The sequence below is a fragment of the Colius striatus genome, chromosome 4 (genome assembly GCF_028858725.1).
Source record: "Colius striatus isolate bColStr4 chromosome 4, bColStr4.1.hap1, whole genome shotgun sequence".
NCBI lineage: Eukaryota > Metazoa > Chordata > Aves > Coliiformes > Coliidae > Colius > Colius striatus.
Window position 1 is genome coordinate 52,466,975 of NC_084762.1, and position 26,278 is coordinate 52,493,252.

Genomic DNA, 26,278 nt, shown 5'->3' on the forward strand with positions numbered 1-26,278 from the left:
CCAATAGCATTCTCAGAATAGTCTTCATCTAAACTACTATGCACTTTGACAGTCACTAATTAATGACAGCTTTTGCAATTTCAACATCCTTTGACATCGTCATTTTGTCCTATTAGCAAGAAGAAATATCTTTACAGCAAGGATATGAAGAGTCTACCACAGAGAAATGAGGTAGAAAGATAGAAAAATTAGGTTTCAGTGAAACATAAATTTAAAACCACTTCAAAAGAAGTACAAGATGAATCTCAAGAACCTCTCCTAAAAAAACCTCATGAACTAAAATGAAAAAAAAAGAATTCTGACCACATTTAGTTCCCATTTGGAAAGCATTCTTTTGATTCCATCTGTAAAAGGAAAGAAGTTGGCTAAAATTGAGACTGAGGATCTTTATAAACAATCATGAGAAAAAAAGGAGATTTTTTTAGTTTCAATGAAGAATCAAAATCGAACAGTATTGAATACCAAACCGGGTGGAAGGTATTTGAAAGCACGAAATCAAGCCTGTCATGCTGCGGCAGTCAGGGACAGAAATGTTCTCTTCAGTCTTCTCTGAAGCAAAGCCTGAGAATTAGAGGGAAATTGTGCATCAATCACAACTGCATGTGAGGGAGACTTTGTGCAGCACTTGGCTTAGAACAGGAACATTCAACACTTTCTGCCAATGTCTGGGAAAAATAGGAACTGTAAGATCTTTCTTAGGGGTTGTCTTTCTAGAAATGAGAGACAAAGATTCTGTTATTGACTTCTTACACAGTTCAAAGTGACAGAATGGAAGAGAACAAGCTTTTTAAGAATGGAGATTGTGAATGTCCAGAAGCAGATAAACAAGTTTCAGACTTCTCTCTCTCTCAAAAAAAACCAAAAACCCCAAGCAAAAATCTCAGAAGGACTTCTGGTCATCGCAGTAAGTTCAATCTTTAATTCTAAAGAAAAATAGCCTCTAATATCTCTGAGATTGAATGCCTCCTATCTAAGATCATTGCCAAAGGAGTCAAAGGGGATTTCTGACTCAAGGACTCGCAGTAAAAGACTGCAATGCCTCCTTCCAGTTCTGGCTGTTTTTTTAATCCCACACAAAGTTGGATCAAAATCCAAGATCAAGACACTCACAGCACATGAGTACTCATCTCAGGATGAGCAGGAAGAAGCAATGGAGCCAAACAATTCTGAATGGGAGTGTTAACAGTAAAAATGCTTTTCCCAGAGGTACTATATGTCTCCAAAGAAGAGATGAATCTCAATGGCACTCACCAAGTATGAGAGTTCTCAAGGTGGGTTGGAAACTTGTGTGCTAATGAGATGCATTACAGGAGATACTTTCTCATTATTAGAGGGATTTTGGATAAGAAGAAAGTCCTTAATTCTACTGTTTATCTGATACCAAGTTTTATCTAAGAATAAGGCAACACTTTTACTTCTTGCAAGAGACCTGGTTCAGTGCTGGCTCAAGGCTGGCACGCCTATTATCACTGTATTCCATCTCCTCACAGGATGTGCCCAACAATAGCAACTGGAAATCTATTACTTGCCTTTTTCTTGCAGGCAGGCACCGCTAACAGTAAAGTCAGTACCAACAGTCAGTTCAGCATAAAGGTCTCCATGTTATTGGATTGAAACTTTGAAGGAGTGACCTGTGGAAAGCTGCTGCTCAGACAGAAACCAGAGCTGGGTTTTGACAGCCTGACTTTAAGCCCTCCTGTCTTAGCTGGTAACAGTGAATGCATAGATAAAAGACTTCTTCAGAAAATTGTCCTGGAGCTTATATATATACTCAGTGTCCTTCTTGAGGCTTTAAGAGCTGGTAGCTATTACAACAGTTTAAATATTATCATTATCCAACAGAAGACAGATGATAGAATCCATTTGCCCAAGGATGGATATAGATGGAATACCTCTTTTGGTGATGCCGAACTTGTGATTTCAGTCAGAGAAGATGAAGAAATAGGACTTCCTGGAGGATGGTTAAAAAGTGTCAATAAAGTCCAGAGGAAAAGAGATGCATTTGACAATTGAAAAAGGCACACCAGTGTGTTTTGTGAATTTAGCAGTTCACATCAGGAAAAAATAAAGGGCATTAATGCCACACTATTTTGCATATGTATGTGTCAGTATAAGGTATGGTAAGGGTCTGATTGCACTTTTTGTAGAAACTGAAGTATGAAAGATGCACAAATTCAAATAATGTCACTCCATATATGGATGTAGAGGTTTAACCACAGCCAGCAAGAGATGGAGTGAGATGGAGAAGAGAATTGAAATTAAGTAAAATTCTCAGGTTGAGATAAGGCAATTTAATAATTAAAATTAAAATATAGTAATAATAATAATTGTAATTGAACAGAAAAAGAAGACAAGAGAGGGAAATAAAACCCCTCAAAAGACAAGTGATGCACAATACAATTGCTCACCCCTCGATGACCAATGCTCAGACAGTCCCAAGCAGAGATTGGTCCATTCCAGCCAACTCCCCCAGATGGAGGAATGATATCCTATGATACGGAATATTCTTTTGGCCAGTTTGGGTGGGATATTCTGGCTGTGTCCCCTCCTAACTTTTTGTGCCCCTCCAGACTTCTTGCTGGCAGGGCATGAGAAGCTAAAAATATCCTTGACTTAGTATAAACACTACTTAGCAACAACTAAAAACATCAGTGTACTATCAACATTCTCATCAACAATCTCAACTAAATCCAAAACACAGCACTGTACCGGTTGCTAGGAAAAAAAATTAACTTTGCCCCAGATGAAACCAGGACAATTGATTACTATTAAAGGGTTTTTACCTTTAAAGAAAATTGGTAATTATTGTTAATAACTGGGAGACAACTAAAGTGTTTCATGTTTTCATGAGTATTTAAATTTTCTTAGTTGTTAAACAGCAGGCATCATTACTCAGCAAAACCCATTAGCCTTCTATGTGATTTGGTCACAAGGTATTCAAAGTTAATTCATGGTAGGAAGTAAAAAGAAGGTAGAAGAATAATCTAGATTTGTCACGTTTACCTGAGTCATTTTCCAAACTCCCCTTTGATCTCGAATTTCTTTTTTAAAATTCCACTCCGATTTCTTAGGGTGAAAAAAAAGCCATATATAGTGCATAAGAAAACAAGTTAATGGACAACAGCAAGGAAATATAACAGTAACATCATAGTAAAGATGAATATAGCTTTTAAATTTTTCCTGAGTATCTTAAAACTATATTAAAAAAGGAAATCACAACAGAGTTGCAGGAATAAGAGGTAAATAAATATAAGTGATACTATAACAAAAGCAACAATATTTTCTATATTTAATGTAGTTTGGTTTTAAATATACAAAGCAGCTGAGCTGCCTTACTCAAATGGATATTGAACATCAAATGTTCAGAATTTAAAAATTATTAAAGATTATTAGGAATTTCAAGGAAATAGGCGGTGGAGATTAGTGTTCATGTAGAAAACACATCATCAATGAATAAAAGCCTTTTCTTCAGGAAGAAAGTTTATGCATTTGCTCCAAGGATAACTCCAAGCAGCAATTCATGTCCATGGCCCTGCCCTCCCCCTCATACCTCCTTGCACCCATATGCATATAGTCTATTCTCTGAGTCTACTAGACAACTGTGGCATCTGGACTGGTCTCTGAAATGGAGCAACATTTCGAATGACTAATCATAGCAGTTGGTGATTGCATGATTTTTCACTCTATTCAGTAGCCCAAAGATACAGTTTAACTGGTGGTAACAGATATTTTTTCAGACATACCAGGGGGTAATTGCTTTCACAGAGTATCAGTAGGGACCAGACAGTCAACTATAAATTACACCTCCATTTACATGTTTATATTCAAAATTAACCATCATTCAATTGTTGTTTAGGTAGGGAGGTATCTCAGCTTCCTGCACTACATTCACACTAACTTTTAGTTTGTTCTTGCAACTGGTCACTTTACCTCTGTGTATATGTATGCATCAAATCAATATAAACACAATACTTTGGCTAGTTTATGGTAACTACAACTAAAAATTGCAATGTTACGGCTGTTGACAGAATGGTAGTTCTCCAAACGGTAGGAATGCAGGTATTCATTAACAAGGTCACTGAAGCAATCTGAGTGCTGCCGGAGAGCAATCATTACTGAAGGCAACACTGCTAGTAATGGCTTCATGTAGAAGGGAAGTTGTGCCAGCAAGTAAACCAGAATACCTACAGAATGAAATTCTATCTCTAACCATAAATGTATACATTTGAGATACATTTCTGACTGACTGCATGCCCTGTGACTTGAGAAGTGAGCTTACATAACAAAATCTCCAAAGGAACACAGTAGTCAAATTTTTTCTTTTTTTTTTTTTTTAAATAGAGGGATTTGATTAAAACTTCATGAGGAACAGCTAAAAAAGTAGAATACTCGCAAGTCAGATGGAGATTTCTTATAGTTATTATATTAGAGGCTCAAAGCACAGGCAAGCCAAGTTTTGACATTTCCTGTGAGTTAAAGATAAAAGTCCTCATGTTAATATATAATGCATTTAAGGTCAGAAGACCTACCAGTAGAAATAAATTACCAGTTTTCATAGTGTCAGTTACAGTGGGGCTCTGCAAGTATCCATGTTGGATCCTCTGTTTCAAATTTATACAGAAACAATACAGAAAATGTGGGGGTTGTGGGATGACTTCATAAAATCATATAGATTTCTTGTTTACAGAGGACAACATTTAATGAAGGTTAAGGCTTGTTTGAACATTAGAATAAAGTCTTCATTTTATATTATGCTGGACTTGGAGACATCTAGTAATCAAATGGCAAAAATATTGTGAAGAATATAATGCTCCACTGCATTTAAAAGAATAAATATAATCTTAAAAACTATTTTGAAAAGAATAGAGAACACACCAGAAGTCATTGTAACACTGCACGCGCTCAAGATGCACCTACATATTCAATAGCCCATGCTCTTTCCCCATAATAACAGAACTGCAAAAAAGCAGATGACAGAAACGGAACAGTTTCCATTAAATAAACTAGTTAATGGATTAGGAGTCTTCAGCATACAACACTGAGAACTTAGAGAAAATGGTTCATGTCAAATAAATATACAAACATGACAGAAATCCACACAAATTGAAACATATTACTATAAAACAGTATAACATGCAAAAAATAAATTTATAGGACAAAACTAAATGATGCATATTCAGATTGCCAAGAATATAAAATTGATCCAAGATACCTTGGTGCTATGAAAGGCCTTAACAAACAAAAACTGACTGTCCTATTCATTCTCTGAAGTTCTCTAGTTCATGTTTTATTATCTTTTACCTTGGCTCTATAAAGATTTTAACTGATTTTATCTTAAATCACATTCAACAATTCCTAATTTTCTTTTAGAAGCAGAGTCTGTTACCGGGACATAACTTTTCCTTTGGCAAGCAGGTAAACAACAAGGAAGACAGGAAGCACGTGGAAGTGCTTAACATACCAATGCATACGATAACCAGGAAAATACTATTAACTCTCTTAATTTTACTGATTACAAGTTAAAGAACACTAAAATTACCACAGAAAATAAAGTGAAAGTCTACATAATGTCTTTCCTTCAAGGCAATACATAGTTTACATGTGGCAGATCTCTCCAGAAGAATATGCAAAACACAGTTTATATCTCTCTGGTATAAACAGACCATTGAACATCCCCCATACTATTCTCTTTCCATACTTCTGAATGCTAATCTTACACCCTGCAATAACACTGATCCCAAAAGTTGTATGTATACATCAAATATTATTCACCGAGAATTACAGAAAGTGAAAAAAAACCACCTCTTGTAAGTCTTCACAGTCACGGCAAGTCTTCTATATAAGGATGACCTAACATTTCAATTCCAAATAACTATTGAAATCTAAATGATAATTAAATCCTTATTCCAATGTACTATTTCATTTGCAATGGTTACATTTAGCACCAAATAAAACTACCACAGAATCACAGAGCCATAGAGTGTTAGAGGTTGGAAGGGATCTTTAGAGATCATCTAGTCCAACTCCCCTGCAGTTGCAGGTCCACCTAGATCAGCTCACACAGGAGTGTGTCCAGGCAGGTCCTAGGAACTCCAAGGAGACTCCACACCCTCCATGGGCAGCTTGTGCCAGGGCTCCCTTACCTGAACAGTAAAACAGTTTTTTCTTATATTTAAGTAGAATTTTTTGTGTTCCAGCTTCATCTCGTTACCGCTTGTCCTGTCACTAGATACAATAGAAAAAAGGGATGTCCCAACCTCCTGACATCTACCATTTATATATTTGTAATTATTAATGACATTCCCGCTCAGTCTCCTCTTCTCTAGACTAAACAGCCCAGTTCCTGCAGCCTTTCCTCTTGGTGACCCTGTGGTGGACTCTCTCCAGAAGTTCTCTGTCTCTCTTAAGCTGAGGAGCCCAGAACTGGACACAGGACTCTAGATGAGGTTTCACCAGGGCAGAGGAGAGGGGGAGCAGAACCTCCCTCGACTCGCTGGTCACAATCTTCATGATGCATCCCAGGATGTGATTTATGTTGACTTAGAAATTCTTTTAGTTACATAATGAATGAGATAACAAAACATTTTTAGGTTTGAGAATATTTAATATGTTTACTTTTTAGCCTTCGATTATCCTTGACGATTTAGTAACTAATCTAGTCTCCCTTCCAGAGATTACTGTTACTTGTTATTTTTCAAGTGTTTTCAGGTAAACAGTTAAAGTTGTAAGTTTTAAACTATTATATTTTTATTATTAAGTTGCTTGCCCAACAATTCTATGATAAAAAGATCATAATTTTATATTCTTCCAATCTAAAGAATGAATTTAAATTTAAAAATATACCTTGTAAGCAGTTTCTTCTGCAGCTTTGATTTTTTTTAAGTCCACATAATTTCTCCTTTTTTCACTGTAGGATTGTTCAGCATTACCAATATCTTCACTTAGTCTCTCTATTTGCTGTTCAATCTCAGATATGCTTTTGCAGATAGTTCTGACCTCAGACTGAGAAGCCTTCTTTATTCCTGAACTATTGAAATGAAACAATCAATTTTATATCTCTTTTTATAAAATACACTACATAAAATAAAAGAAAAACCCATTCTTTAGTAAGTGAAGCTAAAAGATTGTTAAAACAAAAGCACTGTTTTATCATCCTGCTACTTGATGCTGAAACACCAGGCTATTCCTCAAAATTTTAGTCTCTTTATTCATGAGTCTTGATAGTTCACTGATATCAAACAATTTTATGTATCCATTTTTTAATCCATTTTATCCTGCTAACCTATATCATAGAATCACAGAATGGTAGAGGTTGGAAAGGATTTCTGGAGGTCATCAAGTCAACCTATCCTGCTCAAGCAAGGCCATCTAGATAGTTGCCCAGGACTGTTTCCAAATGGCTTTTGAATATCTGCAAGGACACAGCATTTAGAACCTCTCACAGCATTTTTTTTCAAATGCTCAGCATCTTCCCTGAGCTTAACAGAGGTGATTCTTGAATATTAACCAGCTTTCTTGGGCTCCTCTTTCCAAATATAATGTAAAAACTACCATTTTTTTTTAATAAGAAAGTGGCATAACCAGCCCTTTTATCTGAAAATGTTGAAATTGGTCACACGGTGTCAATTCATCTATCTTACCATAAATGGCCATGTCTAAGGTACTCCATATTAGTGCAGTTGTACGGATTAGTAATACAGATGATGAATTCAAATTCCTAAAGTATGTTGCTATTTCCAGAATTCTTAGGTCACATAAAACAACTTTAGTTAATTTGCATACAAACAAATTTTCAGAAGTGTACTGTTAAACAGAAGTGAACTTAAAATACCACTTGATTAGACCATCAGATTATACAGCAACACTCAAACTGAATAAAATTAATAAAAGTCCTACAAGTAAACATCAATATTACTTTGACTGACAAAATACAATCTCTGTTCAATAGAAGTTAATATTCTTCAATGGAATGCTTCTTTTTAGAAGAATGGGATCACTGAAAAAATAAACTGTTTACTATTATTCAGTATCTGCTGAATTAGAATTATAAACGGTATCATAAGGACCTGCACAGAACATATAACACTGTTTTCAATACTTAATCTGCAAATCACTGATCATACATTTCCTTAGTTGAATTAGTGGCTAGAATACTTCTCTCAAAGACCAGCTCCTCAAATACAGGTTTTCATCTGCTTAGTTAAAAGAAGGAAATATAATTTACCTTACAAATTCCAAAGATTTCTTACTGCACAAGGGCTAAACTTCACAGATTATTTCACACACAAACACATTGCACATTCCAATTTCAGTTCATATGAACAGTTGGTTCCTAAATATACCTCAATCTAAAATCTTACAGTCAGCAGTATCTTCCACATAGCCCTTGAGAAGCCTGTAAGACCCTGGCCCACCCTTCTCAAAATTCAAGTAACACAGAAGGAAAAAGCAAGAGAAAATATTGCGTGTAAGCATCTTCATGAACTGTACCTAACATATACCATGTATGTGGCATGTATTACAATTATCCTTTCTCTATCCCTGGAGGTACGCAAAAGACTTGTAGAGGTGGTGTTTAGGGACGTGATTTAGTGGTGTGATGTGGCAGTGGCCATCTTTTCCAACTTAAGTGACTGTGATTCTGTAAGAGAATTGAAACTGCAATTTCTTTCAAAAATGCAAAATATGACCTAGAGGCTTCAGAATTGTAACACCTTGTATACAGAACCATGACTGACTGATTTACAAAAACTCACATACAAGCATTTTTTAAAACATACTGCAAGAGGTGTAACAGCCCTACCAAAAAATCCGAACTGTACATGATAGTTGAAAGGACTAGTTTCACTACCTGAAACAGTCAGTGGTGTAACCCTTTCTTGTGGCAGATCCACGCAATCTCTTAAAAGCTGCCACCTTACAGCTGCCTGCACCAGCCGGGAATCGAACCCGGGTCGCAAGAATGGGAATCTTGCATGATACCACTACACCACTGGTGCTTCTCTGCAACTTCTGCATAAATTAGCCTGGCCAGCCCGAGGGTAAAAAGTAGTGCATAGTTGGTCATTGATTTAGGCAGTCTTTAAATACAAAGCACTCCAAACCCTTTTTTCAGTTGCTGAGGCAAAGAGACTTGTATACATCTAAAATATCTTGTTCCCTGGGAATCAAAACGTTGGAAATGATCAAGATCTGCTCCAAGCATGTTAGGAAAAATACAGTACACATGTGAATGGCCTGAATCTTCCCTAGATTATAATGACCACAGGTGATAAACAAGAAAGAGTAATGGAAGCTTTTTGGGCTGAAGGCAGCCAATAGGAACACAGATGTACTCTGGTACTTGAGCCATCCCATTGGACAGTAGTAAGAGTTCTATTCTTTAGACTTACACAAGTCTGTCTCTGTTACATCCATTGATTACACTTTCCTGCATATGTGAGTTTGGCAATCTTAGATAAAGACCAACTGTACAATGTAAGTAGTAAGCAGGGCTATTACATATCTATAATTTATGATTTATAACCATAAGTGGATTACCAGTTACAGCTGGACTCATGAAGGGGGGTCTAGAAACTAATGCTATGAAGAATCGGTGGCAAATAAGTAATTTGTGAAGGTACAGCATGTGGTGCTTTGAGATCAAAGACCAAATACTCAGTTTGGATCAGAAGTAATTAAAATGCTCAATCCAGCAAAGAGAGGCTCAAGGATATTCTGACTACTAGATGAAACTTCAGTTGTAAATCTGTCTCTGAACAAATTATGTCCATACACTATTGGTAATGATATCTGCTTAGTTACTACAGTTTCTGAATCCTATAGTCTCTGATAATATTGATTTGAACTATTCACATCACAGTCACATCATTTCAAAACAATTCTCTGTTTTTCTACAAATGATCTTATGACCTCGTTCTGAAACAGGTCTCATTAATCACTGCATCAGAGATAGATGTCTGAATTTTGCAAATTCCACACGTATAAGACTTAGAAATCACATACTTGAGAACATATGCAATACTTCTAATTAAGCACTTTTAATGCTTCCATATGCTCCGTAACATCCTGACATGAACGATACTTAACAGTATACTATGTAGGAAAAAGAATTATCTACCAGAAACAAATTATCTAAAGAAAGTAACACATATTTTAAAAGACTAGCAAAGTTCACTGAGCAATTAAGTATTCACTTTCCTAGAGAAGTTTTGAAACAGCTAACATTGGAAACCCTAAAAAAAAAATCCATCTGATTGTTTCTTAAAATGGGCAGTTAGTAACTAAATAGCTTCAGCAATTCCCTCCAAAATGTCTATGACTGTAAAAAGAATTAAATACTAAAAAAAATAAGGCCAAAAGGGCAGTTCATCTGAGCAGTGCAGAGGTAGCAGATCTGTGCTGAAGCTGGAAAGCACTGAAAGGAACCAAACAATGACTGTTCCACTCTAACTTACTATATCTTTCATGCAGCCTAAAATTGTTTCATGCGTACAAATCTACTCATGACTTTAAGCATGGATGCAAGAGGAACAAAAACACTCCAAACAGAAAAGCAATTAGACTCCAGCTGAAAGAACTATGGTTCTTCAGTGTACATATACTCCACTCTGTAAAGGTGTTGAAAATTTTATCACAGCTTCTGCAGCTTACTAAGAAACTCTGTCTCCATTTGAGAAGTGTGGTAAATGTTTGATTCTTGTTTATCGATAAGCTTTCATACATTTAGCAACTGTGCATAGCCTGCGGACCTAATTTTTTTATCTAAGATATACTCAGCCATTATAGATCAGGTCGAATGTACTGTTCTTCCTCAGCTTCTTTCATTCAGATCCTTAACACTATGAAAGCACCACAGATGTTGGGTGAATGTTCATGTGGACAATCAGTCGCAAAGTATTCCAGTAATGTGAACTTTTCTTACCACTCAAATACTTGTTTGAATAAACTTTGTCTTTTAGATCCTTCTCAGCTCAATCTCAAGTTCAGCAATAAAACTCAGGTAGGTGAAGAAGGAGGTGGGGATTTTTTTACTTTCAAGGTGGCCATTGCTCAGAGACTGGCTGGGCATTGACGTGCCTGTGTGAGGTGCTAAGTGACTACTTTTGCCTTTCTGGGTGTTGTGCTTTCCCTCTCACACCCCTGTGTAAGAAAAACTATCTTATCTCTGAACTTGTTATAACTACTCTTTGGGTCTTGAACCTGAACTTTCACATGTATTTCTTGAACTCCTGAATATGTGGAACGATGGTAATCAGGACACACTGATAACAATACTAAATATATATGAAACAGATAATGCTCAAAGGATTTCTCTTGTGAAGTTGTCCAGTTTTTCTAGGGTGCCTCTAAAGTTTTAGTGTACAAGACAGTCTGAAGTAATAATGCTTCTCAAATCTGCTTTCTGAGCACTCCCCTCTGCCTGTTCATGTCGTTACAAATCTGAGTTTCCTCTTTATGTCTTCCACTATGGGCAAGATCCATTGTCTTCCATGTATGATGAAATTAAAGGTTTAATCCATTTAAAAGAAAGATGTCACTGAAATTGAAAATAATAAATTTCTAGAGCTTCAGCACTAATTCTAAAATGTTCTAATAATCCCAATAAGTAGTTCTATCAACATCAGAACTAATGAAGCCTGGTTTCATACCCACATGTGTTCCATCACTGATTTACTTCAGTATGCAAGATCTGAGCTCCAACTTGGACCATTATTAAGGAGTATACACATACCTCCTCCTCTCTTTTTCTCCCTTTTCCCACATATTTTTGAGGGGTTTTTTGAGGTCTAGTAAGGAATGCTTTCATGCTGACAGGATGTCTGTAGTCAATTCAGTCACCAATTTCTACAAAACTTACAAGAATCTAATTATTTTCAAGATCCTTCCACTTTGCTGAAACTAGGCAACAAAACCCAATGCTACTGGGGGGATAAAGACAACAACCCGTCAGACACAGAAAAACAGCATACATCTAGTGTCCAAACAAAAGAGAAACTAAACATTTATTTGATTTGATGTTATATCATAAATATGCTGAAAATATTATGTGTAATATTGTTTAAAGTATAGATGTCAGAATCAATAAACTGAGGAGCTACATTATGTGTGTATAATGACTGAGAAGAATTCAAAGAAAAGAGAGAAAAATAGTATTTCAGATTCTATGTTTATAGCAATCATATATGAAAAAAATACAAATAAAATTCATAAAACGTTTTACCAAAATGTTTTCGGGACTGAGGTTTCCATTAATATTTGGAGAATTTCAGAATCTTTTGAACACAAAAAGTTCTACTTAAACATAAGGTGAAATGACTTTTCTGTAAGGGAGATGGAGCACTGGAATGGGCTGCTCAGGGAGGTTGTGGACTCTCTTTCTCTGAAAGCTTCCAAAACAGCCTGGATGCACTCCTGTGTGACCTGATCTAGGTTTACTTGCTTTAGCAGGAGGTTGGACTAAATGATCTCTAGAGTTCCCTTTCAATGCCCACCATTCTGTGATTCTATAATTCTGTGATTTTGTTTTAATTATCAAAGCCTGCTTTTTGTCTTTTGCAGAATTTTACTTATTTTCCTTTCAAGTGACGTGCAAATAAAGTGACATCATAAATTTCAGCCTGATGTTATCTTTCATTATTGAAACGTTATATTACAGATAGACTTAAAATAAAAGCAAGGCTCAATTTTACAGTCATGCTTTCAGTGAAAAATGAATGCTTGCTTCCTACATTTATATAGCAGGCATTACCTATTTCTGAAGTTTTGCAAAAATGCTTTGTTTTCTCCCTTTAGTTCTTCATTTTCACATTTCAAAACAGCCAATGCTTCAGTAGTATTGAGAAGCTTCTGCTCTGTATGCTGTAGGTCACTTTCCCTGGTGGATTTCTAATGACAATTAAAACATTAAGACACTTTTAGTGTAAGCTGAAACTATTTCAAGCCAATACAGAAAATGCAAGTATGCAAGTATTTTTACTCCATTTATAAAAACAATAAAAAACTTACTAATTGTTCCACAGCTTTAATCACTTCAGAAGAAGCATCTGATATTTTTACACTCTCATCTCTTTGGGCAGCTATTTTATTATTCAAATCTTCTATCTAGAAAATATTTTGCAAAACAAATGATACAAGTATCTCTCATATTTCTTTATAATAATTAAATAATACATTTTATGATAAATTTAGAAGCAAGGGTATTAAACAGCAACCAGAGATATTTAATACTATGTTATTTACATGCATATTGCCATTGCGATGTATCCTATCAGAATCTTTAGACTTCACAGTATGAGTAAGCACACATTCACAGCCTGCTAATTCATGTATGATAGATGTGCTATAATTAAGCAGAATACCTGAAGTTCCTCACAGCCTCAAGATTTCCCTTAATATCTCAATGTACCCATGAAATTAATACAGATTCACATAGAGATTCAATGATGGATCAGCCACTGGAGCTTAAGGAAAAATGTGAATGTTAGGGAAGTAATCATCTGCTATAGGATTAAAATATCTAAAGTGGCTTTAGATAGATAAAGGCATGACTGCTTACATTGAGCCTAATGAACCTGCCAACTCTCTTTACTTTGCAGAGGCTACCCTGGCAGAATTTATCTATACAATCTCCACAGAGATATGGCTCAAACTGGAATATGACTAGACAACAAATTTGTCCAAGCAGAATCAGGGTTGCTAAGGTTGATAATGGTAGAGAATGAATGTTGGCAGATCAGGACATAATTAAGACACAGGTATTCCAAACTGCATGTGATTACCTACTGCTACCTCAAAAACTTGTTGAAGAACAGATTTGCATAAAGGACTTTGGGACTATGTCCCAGCAGCTAAAGAGGGAAATAATACAGGTGCTCTCTCGCTATCTTGTCCAGAATGTCAAAGATGTGCTGTACTGTTCTAGATTCTGCCAACTGTCCTTGTGTTGCTCTACTTTTTTAATTAGCTGAGGAGTGAAGGTCCTAAACTGAATTGTTAAGGATTATAAAACATTATCTGTGACAAAAAAACTGCAAAGTACCTTTCGTAATCTAGGAAAAGAAGATTAAAAAAGCAGATTTTTAATATGAAAAATATTATATGAAATACAATTCAGAGGAAGTGTGAGAAAAACAAAGATATTGGTTATATCTACAGGGAAAAAACCCACAATGTATTAAGTATAGGCAGAATGTACCAGTTCTTAAATTGCCGGTACATGGGAAAAAAAATGATTCAGAATTCTTTTTCCTTCTTATGATGTTTTTAGAGCAAACATTTTTACAGAAATGACCTGAAATACTGTCACATTGTGCAGGTAATTAAGGAAGGCAAAAGAATAAAAGAAGAATAGCTAAGTATGAGGTTTCTTTTAATCTTAGAAGAGCAGAGCCCATGTAGATACAGAGACATGATTGAACATTATAGATATCTTTTGTAATGCAAATCTGGATAATATGGATGAAAGAAAATTCAGAATTGTCCTTGTAGTGTCAAAAGCTGTAACACTCTCAATAGGTGACGTATAACATTTAAAAACCAGCATGAATTAAAACAAAGAAAAAAAGCCAGGAAAAAAAAAGCAGAATAGTATTAGTTCACCTCATTAATTAAGCCTTCAAACTTGTTAATGTACATGACATGCTAAAATTTGGATCAAATTCAAGCCCCATTGAAGTCATTAAATATAATCCCAATATTTCCCCACTTTCCAAAATAACTCCATTGTCCCAGTAACATTTCTATGATGACCAGAAGAATCACTTTGAGCTTTCTGAAAATATACTATTGTAAAGATTTATTCAGTTAGTTGGTTTAGTCATGTTTTTGAGAGACATTGACAACAATAGATGAGCTTTCTCCTAAATCCAAATCTGGCTTATCCTTAGCATAAATTGATTAAAACAAAAGTGGTCACTAAATGGAGCAGTTCCATGCTCCAACTGATCTCTGTTGCACACTTCTCCCTTTCCCTTATGTTGCTCTCAATATTCAAGTAGCACCTCCTGAAATATATCAGGTCAAGCAAACCCAGCTGGAAAAAAAATCAGAAAAAAATTATTAACTAATAAGTGTTCGTTCTACTTGAAAATAATGGTTTTCTATTTATCAGTTGGTAGTAATTTTTGGTGCCAGTAACAAGAAGAAAACACACAGTCCGAAACAAACAGCAGGAACACATGCATTGGTTGCTGTCTAACATGAATTTGCATTTCCTCTTGCAGGGTATGGGCTTTGGGTTTTCTGTTAAGTTCTGGGCATGTTTGGTAGATTCAGCTTCTCAGGAACACTCCACCTATGTTCTGGTTTCCACCAAATCCTCATCAGGACCTAGCTATTTAGATATACAAACCACAACAGTACTCAGCACGTACAAGACAATGAATTTCATACTTTATTTATACATATATATACACATATTTCTATATATAAAGAAACACCAAGTTCTGTTGTGAGCATTGCATTTTAGGTATTTCCTACTGGTTCCACATATAGTGCTGTCAATTCATTGAACACTCCTAGTCAAGCAGTGTGAGGAACTATGGTTCAGATTCTAATCTGTCAAGTACAAGATTTCTGAATGAACGCTAGACAAACATAGCAGAAAATGGGAATTTTAAGTAAAAGAGTATATCACTCTGCATGCTGTAAAGGGGCCTTGCAAGCCCTCTGAGGTCAAAAAATCTACCAATTCAAGAGGACATTTACACTGTCCCATTAAATGCAATCTTTCTCCCAGGTGACTTAAGAAGATAAGCAATATTAAGCAGACATATATCCAATCACTAAAAATATCCAAGCCAATTAAAGGAATGTAAGATGATTATATCTTAAACACATAAAGCTAAAAAATCAATACTACAACAGAAGAATGAATATGAAAGTTCTATAGAATCTACCACTTTGTAGATTCCATACAGAAGACCTTAACTCTTAAGCATACAAAGTATTCAGGCATTCCTGTACTTTTCAATAAAAAATACTAATTTACTTGCTTGTTTATAAATATTCAAGACTTACTTTGCTGTTCCAACATTTTGCATCTTCCTGGATTTCTGCTTTTTGCTTCACTAACTCCTCAAGGTGTTTTTCATTCTTTATAATCTTCTCCTCTGTTTCTTTTAACTTCATACAGTATTCGGTCCAAATAAATTCAGAATGCTTTAACTCATTCCTAATAGGAATACACACAAAGTGAATCCATTTATTTGGAAATACTCCAAGGCAGTCCCTCTCCATAAAGGAAAATGTAAAGTAGATCTGAATTAGTAAAGATTTATTTTGTGTCTCTGCTACATTTCTTGAACAGGTATGCATGAAAGAATTTAAAAATATCTACCCTGGCAGGTTCATGCAATTTCATCCAGATATCAAAACTATTTATGCTATCAATTCACTTGCATTCACATCATTGCCAACTAATTGGACCTCTGAACTGGTATTGGTGTAGTTAGGCACAAGACTTTTTTTCATACCTCATATGTTAAACAAAACAGGAGTTTTTGTCTGCTACTGGCTGAATGTATTTCAGAGCCATCTTCACTTAATCAATTCACGCCACTGTCATCTTGTGGACAAATGTCATTTGTGAAAAAAATTTTGTACTGACATCAGTTCCTTGTGTAAAAAGGAACTTGCAGACAGTTGGCAAGGTCAAAGGGAGAGGATAAGGACTTTATTTTCACTCTGAATTGCAGATTTGTCAGAATTATGAGAAGGAAAACTGGCCATAATTACAGAAATAAATAATAATAACTACACCATCAGGAAAATATTCCCATGAGACATTTTTAGGCCTCATTCCACAGACCTGCACAGGTCATTTCTATACTTGTATATGAGAATGGATTTCATGAAAGGCAGAAAAAAATAGAGAGACATTAGGTTCAAATTTTACAATGACTGTTGGTGTTGTCCATTATTTTTGTTATCATTTCAGTAGGTAGAAAACAGGAGTTTTCTCCATGCTCCATGCCAAGAGAACTATCTTGGTCAATAATATATTCCAAAGCACGCTTTAAAAGGCAAAGTAAATCCATTGCAGCAGAACTAAGAACAACAGCAGTTGAATTTTACAGATATCTACTGCATTACAACCCAAATAAAACCTGAACAAGTTTTGCATACTTAAACACAGTAAAAACAGTAGAAAAAGAACAATGAAGAGACTTCATCACTAATTCAAGAGCCATTCCTTAAAGATTACTTGATAGTCATTCTTCTTTTATTTGTTTCCAAGACTCTCTACTTGTGATGGAGAAAAGGCTTTCTTGCAAAGTCATATTCCAAATGTCACAGAATTTATGTAACACACACATGAAAACTAACACTTCAAACACCTTCAAAGAAAAGAGTATCAACTGCAGAACAGTCTTTCAAGTCTGTGCCATAACAAATGTGTCTTTCTCACACCTATCAATACCACACGTCCTTCGAGTTCTTAGATAGCAGCTGACGGGTTGACTTCTTGTATAATGTAAGTAGGACTTTAATTACCAGTCTAACAAATGGCAAGGGAAAAAAAATACAGTAGGCAAAAAAAGAATTATTTCTTCACTGAAGAGTAGAAAAAATGTCTTCTACTTCACTTTTTCCCGTAAATGCTGACATTCCTAAGAATACTTGCATCACTAGCATTTTGAGTTAATTTACTTTCACACAAACAAAAAAAGTAGCAAGGTGCACAACAGTCTATATCACTGTCACATCACATGAATAGGAAATCACTTAACTAGGTGAAACAGAAAACATGCATGGTATATCTCTATGAGTATAGATTATGAATTTCTGATATTAGTTACTTTTTGCTGTTATTATGGGTATCTTACTTCCATTATGGCTTGTTTGAAAAGAACAAAAAGTTCCTGTAATGCAATTCTAATGCACCTCAGAACAAAGGCTTGTTAAAGGAAAATATCACATTTTCTTTCTTGCATGTGAAACAATGTCAAGAGCCTTGATTTCCACCAAAATGATGAAAACAAAACTGGAAAACTGCCCGCACTGTCCTAAAACTGCTAAGTAAACTGATGGTTGTGACACAATTACAGAATTCTAAAGGGAATTGAACAAAATCCTGCATAAAAGAGTTTTAAAAGGTGAAGCAGTCAGAAAGTAGGATGATCAAATAATTAGTTCTCAGTGAAATAATATGTCGACAGCATTGTATCTCATAATCCCATATCTGTTGCTTTGATACAGTTACAAATTATCTCAAAGGCAAGTAGTAGCAAAATTAAAAGTCTTCATATGTCATAACAGTAGAGAAGACCAAAAAGAACTAAGAAACTTAATGTCATGGTTTGACATGACAGCCTTTTCTGGTAAGGGGGAAGGGGCTGTAAAGATGGCTCCTGTAAGAAGTTGCTCACAACTCTCCCCAGCTCTGAGCCAGACCCACTTCTGGGGCTGAGCCAAGTAGGCACCTCCACGATCACTTTTTAAGAAGAAGCTGGAAGAGGAGGCTTCTTTCTTCTTCCTGTTTCTTCCTTTTTCTATCCCTTCTTTCCTAGTTGGTGGTGGTGCAAGGAATGAGAAGGGCAAGAGAAGCAACCATGTGGACTCCAAGGTCATTGAGGAAAGAGAGGAGGAGGTGTGCTGGAGCAGAGACTCCTCTGCATTCTACAGAGAGGACTGGTGAAGCAGTGATTTGTTTGCATTTCTTTAAAGACCCTGCCTCAAGGGCAGAGACTCGTTTTGACAATGACGCCAAATCAGGGGAAGAGACTCATTTTGCTAAAAACCCAGAGCCAGGGGCAGTGATTCACTTCATTAAAGGCCCCAAACCAGAGACAGTGACTATGGCTGGAGGAGGCCGTGTCTGAGGGAGGGACCCAATATTCACAGATATAACTGTGGGGAGGAACCCATGACAAAGCAGCTCATTAAAATTATGCCCAGATGAGGCCATGTCCTGAGGGAGGGACCCTGTACCTGCAGAAACAGCAACTGTGGCGAAGAATCCACACCAGAGATATTCATTAAGGATTGCACCCCACGTGAGGGACCCTGTATCAGCGGAAGCCGCAGCTGCTGGGAAGAACCCACACCAGAGAAGTTTGTTAAGGACTGTGTCCCATGTGAGGGACTCTGTATTGGAGCAGGGGAAGAATGCCAGGAGTCGTCCTCCTCTGAGAAGTGGCAGAGCCCATCTGTGAGAGACTGACCACGTCCCCCACTCCCTGCCCCCCTGAGCTGTTGAGGGGGGAGGAGGTAGAGACATGGAGAGCAGTGAGGTGGGCCCAGGAAGAAAGGAGGGATGGAGGAGGGAGATCTTAAAGTGCTGGTTGTAATTTCCTCATCGTCCTGCTCTCTTTTTGCTCTGTTCTGTTTCTTGTAGGTAGTATAACAAACTTTCCTACTTTCCTCTCTAAGTCGAGTACTGGAGTCTGTTTTGCCCGGAACTGTAATTGGCAGTGAGCCCTCCCTGCCCTTGTCTCTATCCACAACATCCTTGGTTATCTTTTTCCTCCCATTTTGCTGGGGCCTCTGCCCTCCTAACAAGGGTGGGGGTGAATAGGGGGAATAAAGTTTAATAGTAATTTGTAGAATTCACTCTAGTTTTGACAAGTTTTGGTATCACAGATTTCTGATCCCAGATTTTATATAATAATATTCTTGGGGTTTAGTTGTATTTCTGACTACCTTTTTAGTTTTCATTCTTTCCACCAACAACTTTCCATCACGAAAGACTTCATCAGTTACAAGCAGTAGATACCATAATAAGAAGTGATGTGAGCTTATAGTGTGTGACTCCCTGTCCAAAGGCACTGAGACATCAATTTGTCAACTGGAAAAGGAGTCAGAAGAGGTATGCTGCCTGCCAAAGCCAAGATTTGGGATGCTACTGTCACAGTGCAAGTCAAGAACTCAGGTAACTCTCCACTGCTGTCTTCCATGTGGGCACACATGATGTGGTGAGCCACAACCTATATGGGACTATAAAGCCCTAGGGGAACAAATAAAAGATAGTGGCACTCCAGTTATCTTCTCATCCATTTTACCAGTCAGAGGAAAGTGGGCAGACAGACAAATAATGCACATTAACTCCTGGCTACGTGGTTGGTGCCATTGGGAAGGATTTGCCTTTTATGACAAAGGGACCTTCTTTGATAACTGTAATCTGCTAGGTTGGGATGCAATACACTTGTTTAGAAGTGGCAAAGGAATCTTGCTGGCCAACTGGATACATGGACTTTCAACTGAATGACTCAGGAGCAGCATGTAAAATGACAATGCTCAGGCCATCCCATCCAACTAGGAAATCTGTCAGGGCAACAAAAGCTGCGATGAATGCTCCTCAGATGCATGCCAAGATGAGAGTGAGAAAGCTGACCACTCGAAGGAAGTACATAATCATGGAACATAACTCTTCCACCTAACCAGGGAAACCTGCACATTTGAGTAAGCCTATGTGATGCCTGTACACCAACACATGCAGCCTGGGCAAGAAGTAGGAAGAACTGGAGATGTGGGTGTAGCTGCAGGGCCATGACCTCACTGAGGTTACAGAAACATGGTGGGACAGCTCCCATGACTGGAGCACACTCAAGGACAGCTATGTGCTTTTTAGAAAAGACAGGCCAGCGAGGGGAGGTGGTGGAGTTGCTCTTTATGTGAGAGAGCAACTGGAATGTATTGAGCTCTACCTAGACCAATCCCAAGCACCAGTACCTGTCAATGGCATTCTGGGATGTATCAAGAAGACTGTGGCCAGTAGGTCAAGGGAGGTTCTCCTCCCCCTCTACTCTGCCCTGTTAGGGCCTCATCTGGAGTACTGTGTCCAGTTCTGGGCTCCCCAGTTCATGAGAGGGAACTTCTGGAGAGAGTCCAGTGGAGGGCCACTAAGATGATCAGGGGACTGGAGCATCTCTCTTACAAGGAAAGGCTGCATGACCTGGGGCTGTTTGACCTTGAGAATACTGAGAATGGACCTCTCTGTAGTGCCCTGTGACGAGACATGGGGTAATGGACAAAAGCTGGAACACAAAAAGTTCTGTTTAAACATAAAGAAAAACTATTTTACTGTGAGGGTGACATAGTATGGGAACAGGCTGCCCAGGGAGGTTGTAGAGTCTCCTTCTCTGGAGGTTTCCAAACCTACCTGGACATCTGATTGAGGTTTACCTGCTTTAGCATGGGGCTTGGACCAGATGATCTCTAGAGGTCCCTTATAACCCCTACCATTCTGTGATTCTATGATTCCAGATTGCAAACTAGGCTCTAAAATGAAAATATTAAGTTTTAGTTAACTAAAGATAAATATGTTGACTGTGAAACGTAATCCTAGCATTAATATATCAAACAGAATGTCCAAATTATCCTCAACTCAGTTAAGAAATCACCAAGAAATTCATTGTAAAGATTAGAAGCAAAAGCAAAAAAGTCAGACACTCTTAACAAAAGAAACAAGTCAGAGACACTTATTTCTCTAGTATTGCTAAGCTATCTATCTCAAAAAAAAAAATATATTGTTTTATCCTACATTGACTGAGACAGACATTTTGGATCTTATTACAAGTGCACAGTCACTTTATATGTGTAAGACTGCAATTTCTCAAGCAGCAACATTATTTGAGTAAACGTATGTCAACCAGGATGCTTCCTGCTCCCATATTAAATTATAAACATATTACTGGAAAAGCTTCTTTAATTCTGCAGTGTAGTGCCAATGGCAAAGAGATTCACAGTGATATGGCATCACAAAGAAACAGGATTATTGCACCTTAAACAACCTTCCTTTTTTCAAGAATGTCTCAGTAAGGTTTCTGCTCTAGCTGACTGGCAAGAACAGATGTCCCAGGACATCAGGCATCAAAAGCACCAGCCATATTAGCTGAAGTAATGATACCCTGAGGTTGATACCTACTTTAAAATACACTGTAAGAGTGCTCTGTTTTACAAAAGTCAGGGTTACAAGAGTGCTGCAGGCTTAACTACATGTAAGATTCTGAGGCAGGCAGCAAGCACTCCTTCTGTGGGACTGAAAAAGGTGTTTCAAGTTCCTGAGCACTAATGAGTTTTTGAAATAAAGTTGCCTAGATGTTATAATCTAAAAAAACCCTGGAAATTATACAATCAAACCCCATTTTTTTAATTAGGTGCAGTTCTTTACCATGGCCTGCTGAGCACCATAATGGTAAGCAAAACAGTCACACTGATTAATTAAAACTATTTCTTGAACAAAGAAATAAAAAGAAAATCTAAATCCAATAGAAAACAGCTAGAGTAGCTATGACCTCTTCTCTATGTACCTCTGAGAGTGGGTTCTTTCACTGAGAGGATCAAAATACTTTACTCCCAAATTCTACTTTGTGCCTTATTTTATTCTCCCAGGTATTATAAAACAGTCTACACACAGGTTTAAAAGTATAACAACTCTTATTTGGTAAATCAAATGAAAAGGTCACTCATAGTACCCTAAGCTCTCACAACTACTCAGTTAAATGAAGACTTGGTTTTGGCCTTCATGGCAGATGAGACTTCACTGATAGAATGCAGGCTTGTGTACAAGTATACTGTTTTTGGCTGGAATACAGTTAACTTTTTTCATAGCAGTTGCTATGAGGCTACGTTTTGGATTTGTGCTGAAAACAGTATTGAAAACACAGGGATGTTTTAGTTATTGCTGAGCAGTGCTTGCACAGCATCAAGGCCTTTTCTGCTTCTCACTCCACCCCATCAGTGAGTATGCTGGGAGGGCACAAGAAGTTGAGAGGGGACACAGCTGGGACAGTTGACCAAATACGACATCACTGTCAGCAATAAAAGCTTCAAAGAGGAAGGAAGAAGAGAGGCATTTATTCAGAGTGATAGCATTTGTCTTCCCAAGCAACCGTTATGTGTGACGGAGCTCTGCTTTCCAGGAGATGGTTGAACACCTGTCTGCCCATGGGAAATGGGGAATGAATTACTTGTTCTGCTTTGCTTGCACGCGTAGTTTTCGCTTTACATATTAAACTGTCTATATCTCAACCCGTGAGTTCTCACTTTTACCTTTCTGATTCTCTGCCTCATCCTGCTTGGTGGGATTGAGCTATTTAAGTGCTTGCTTTTTGAGAAAATCTGTCAGTGTGCTGTTGGCCTATGAACATGCAAAATTAGAAAGTTCACTTCTACTTGCAACAATTTCTAGAGTTCTGTGTTTTCTCAACAAAGATGGGTTGACATGTGGCATAAGGTTCTTAGATACAGATAAGAACGATTTTTGGCAAATAGGCTTCCATTGAGCAGAACTTATTAACAGCTCTTACATATATTATATCTATGCTAGTGTGCAGAGTAGCTCTTCTGGTTCGCAGTCATATTTGGAAGCTTAGGGAAAGACTGTCACAGCATTCCAGAATCACCCAGTTATCTTGCAAACACTGATCACCCGTCAGGACAAGGGGTAGTAGGATGAAGCTGGAACACAAAAAGTTCCACTTAAATATAAGAAAAAACTATTTTACTCTGAGGGTGACAGAGCAGTGGAACAGGCTGCCCAGAGGTGTTGTGGAGTCTCTTTCCTTGGAGGTCTTCAAGACCCACCTGTACATGTTCCTATGTGACCTGATCTAGGTGAACCTGCTTCTGCAGGGGGGGGTTGGACTAGATGACCTCTAAAAGCCCCTTCCAAACCTACCATTCTCTGATTCTATGATCTCTTTAAGGGATCTAGCACTATTGCCAGGAACTTTGCGAAGTCTGAATTCCACTATTAGTCCAATAGACACAATCCTCGAGAAACGATTGGGGCCTATTTTGTGTTGGCAGTACTTCCTGAGGTCTGTATGGACCAGTGTAAGGAAACAGATATCCTGCAGTAAAAGAACAGCAGTGTCTTCATTTTGAAGAGACAAAATGATTATGTAAGAGATTTGGCACTATCTTGAGATGATACATGGATCTTTAGATAACAGACATGCTTCTAAAGTCCTGTTTTCTTTACAAACTATGAAATTTTGTAAATGGAGGTTTCTTTTCAGCTCTGTAGTTGCTCCTTTACTGCTCTTAGGTAAATGAATGTGGCCAAACCAGTAGTGAACTCCAATGAGAATGATCCTTGAATAGAAACAGAGATCGGGAGTTACACAGGAGAGTCTCTAGCAGTGGTTTAGCTGGATATGGAATTAACATCTATGGAAATGAGGTTACCAAGGACATGAGTTTATACATACATCTCAACCATTAGCATTAGCCTTGCTGCATTAAATGAAACATCAGAGAGAAAGACAGGTTTTCAGTCACTGTTTTACATCAGGTGCTTTCTAACTATTCCAGCTATCTAGAATACCAAAGCAGTGCGTGCTGTCTCAATTCAGGCAGTGCATAGCACAACTTGAATTGCGCAACTGGTATATAAATTCCAAGTGAACCTAGGTAGTTATAAATGAATAGGATGAAGCAAATTTGATGACTTACTACAAAATATGTATACTCCATAATGACCAAATGATAAAGTACATGTTGTTGGCTAAAATTGTTCTGATTAACATTAAAATTCAAAATTTAGTTATGATTATAACTACTGATGATGTTCAATTCAAGTAATTTGTGCAGTCAATATGAGTGATAGCAAAAGTTTCTGTCAAAAATGAAAAAGGAATTATTAAAATTTCATAAGTAAGTAACAAGGTAAAAATGGCATGCTTTAGGAGTTGATTCATGGAACTATTTGGGTATACTTCTGGACATCATTCTTTTATTATTCTGCAAGCTCAGAAAAATAAGGCAAATATTTCTTTCATAATTCTCCTAGTTTTAAGTTCTAAAAATTCCAGAATTTAAAGTTATTTCTAAAAGCAAATTTTCTATAGTTTGATTGTCATTATTAAAACTAATAGGACATTATAATACCATGTTGAATAGTTCTTACTTGTATTGCCTCAAAAGCATCTCAGCGTATTTAATTTTTTCATACGTAGATTTTATCTTCTTTTCAGATTCTTCATCAATATTTTTCATTGTCTGTTGGATTTCCATGAGTTCACACTGAACATCACTATATTTTTTCGATGTCTGGGAAAATAAAAGAAGTTTTCAGAAAGACCTTACATAAAATCATACTTAATGTTTAAAAAAAAAAATCTGTTTGTTTGCAGTTTAAAATTGGAAGTAGTACTTCACAATATCATACAACTTAACAACAAATTCTACTAACAGATACAATCCTAGTGAAAGACAACAGAATATGTTGTGAAATTGTGAAAAATAAAGAAATATTAGCAAGAGGGTTTTCATTCTGATACAAAACTTCAAAGTTACTGTGAAAAGGTGGCTACTTCCATGGGAAGATAGTGACCTCTGGAGCAGAAAGAAAGAAATAATGTTGAAAGAAGTCATTGAGGTTTCACTGACAAAATCTTTACCTAAATATCTCCTAGTGGATGTGCAATCTAGGCAGTCATCTATGCAAGAGAGGAGCCTCAGACAACCCTGACAATGAACACGATTTTCAACGGTATAAACAGTGTTGGGACACTCAGCTCCTAACAAGTCTCAGATAGGCATGTCTACTGTTTCTGTTTTTAAAAATATTGCAAAATATTACAAATATAAAAAAAGAACGTGATATAAAAATCTCAATTTTAATCTAGGACTTCACTGCTGAAACTAGTTCTCTGGATGTTAAAAGAGATTAAAAAATAACACAACTGTTTTAGTTGCAAGGAACATTAAATATCAGCTGCTTTTTAAGGCCATAGGAGGAAAAAACAAGTCTGAGTAACAAACAGCATGTAAAGTAAAGCACAATAAATGTCATAAATTATGCATTTGAAATCTAGAAATTTTGTTGATATGAAATATATGTTACACTAACAAGTTTATCTTCAGTAATGTGGTGTCACTTTTGAGAAAATAAAGTAACTCTGGAAAAAAAGTGTTTATTTAAAATAGTCATTAGAAATAAATATTTTAAGTTTACTTTGAGTTGTATTTTTAGTACACCTCAAATCTGAAACAATACTCCACAACATTAACAAGAAAAAGGGATAAAAATTAATGAAAATGATCAACTGTATTTTTAATTAGCCAGTATTTTGAACATAAAACACTGTGACCTACTTCATAGATCAGAACTCATTCACAATAAATCTCATATTGTTTGTGTAACAGACAACTAAATTTTCACTTTTAGAAGTATTTTGACACGACTATTGAGCCCCCATTCTGGGATGCATCAAGAAGAGTGTGGCCAGCAAGTTGAGAGAGGTTCTCCTCCCCCTTTACTCTGCCCTGGTGAGGTCTCATCTGGAGTCCTGTGTCCAATTCTAGGCTCCTCAGGTTACGAGAGACA

The 26,278-nt window shown here is 36.8% G+C and overlaps 1 protein-coding gene and 1 non-coding gene across 2 annotated transcripts in view; both read right to left on the reverse strand.

Annotated features, from left to right (window-relative positions):
* The window catches only part of CCDC178 (coiled-coil domain containing 178), a 168,946-nt gene that overhangs the window by 130,436 nt on the left and 12,232 nt on the right, over positions 1-26,278 (reverse strand). The window contains 6 exon segments of the mRNA XM_061994597.1: positions 3,004-3,066; positions 6,844-7,027; positions 12,752-12,888; positions 13,009-13,104; positions 16,021-16,174; positions 24,857-24,999. Coding sequence (XP_061850581.1) covers positions 3,004-3,066; positions 6,844-7,027; positions 12,752-12,888; positions 13,009-13,104; positions 16,021-16,174; positions 24,857-24,999 — 777 coding nt within the window.
* Positions 8,929-8,999, reverse strand: TRNAG-CCC (transfer RNA glycine (anticodon CCC)). The gene has a single exon. It is a non-coding gene; the product is annotated as a tRNA-Gly (tRNA).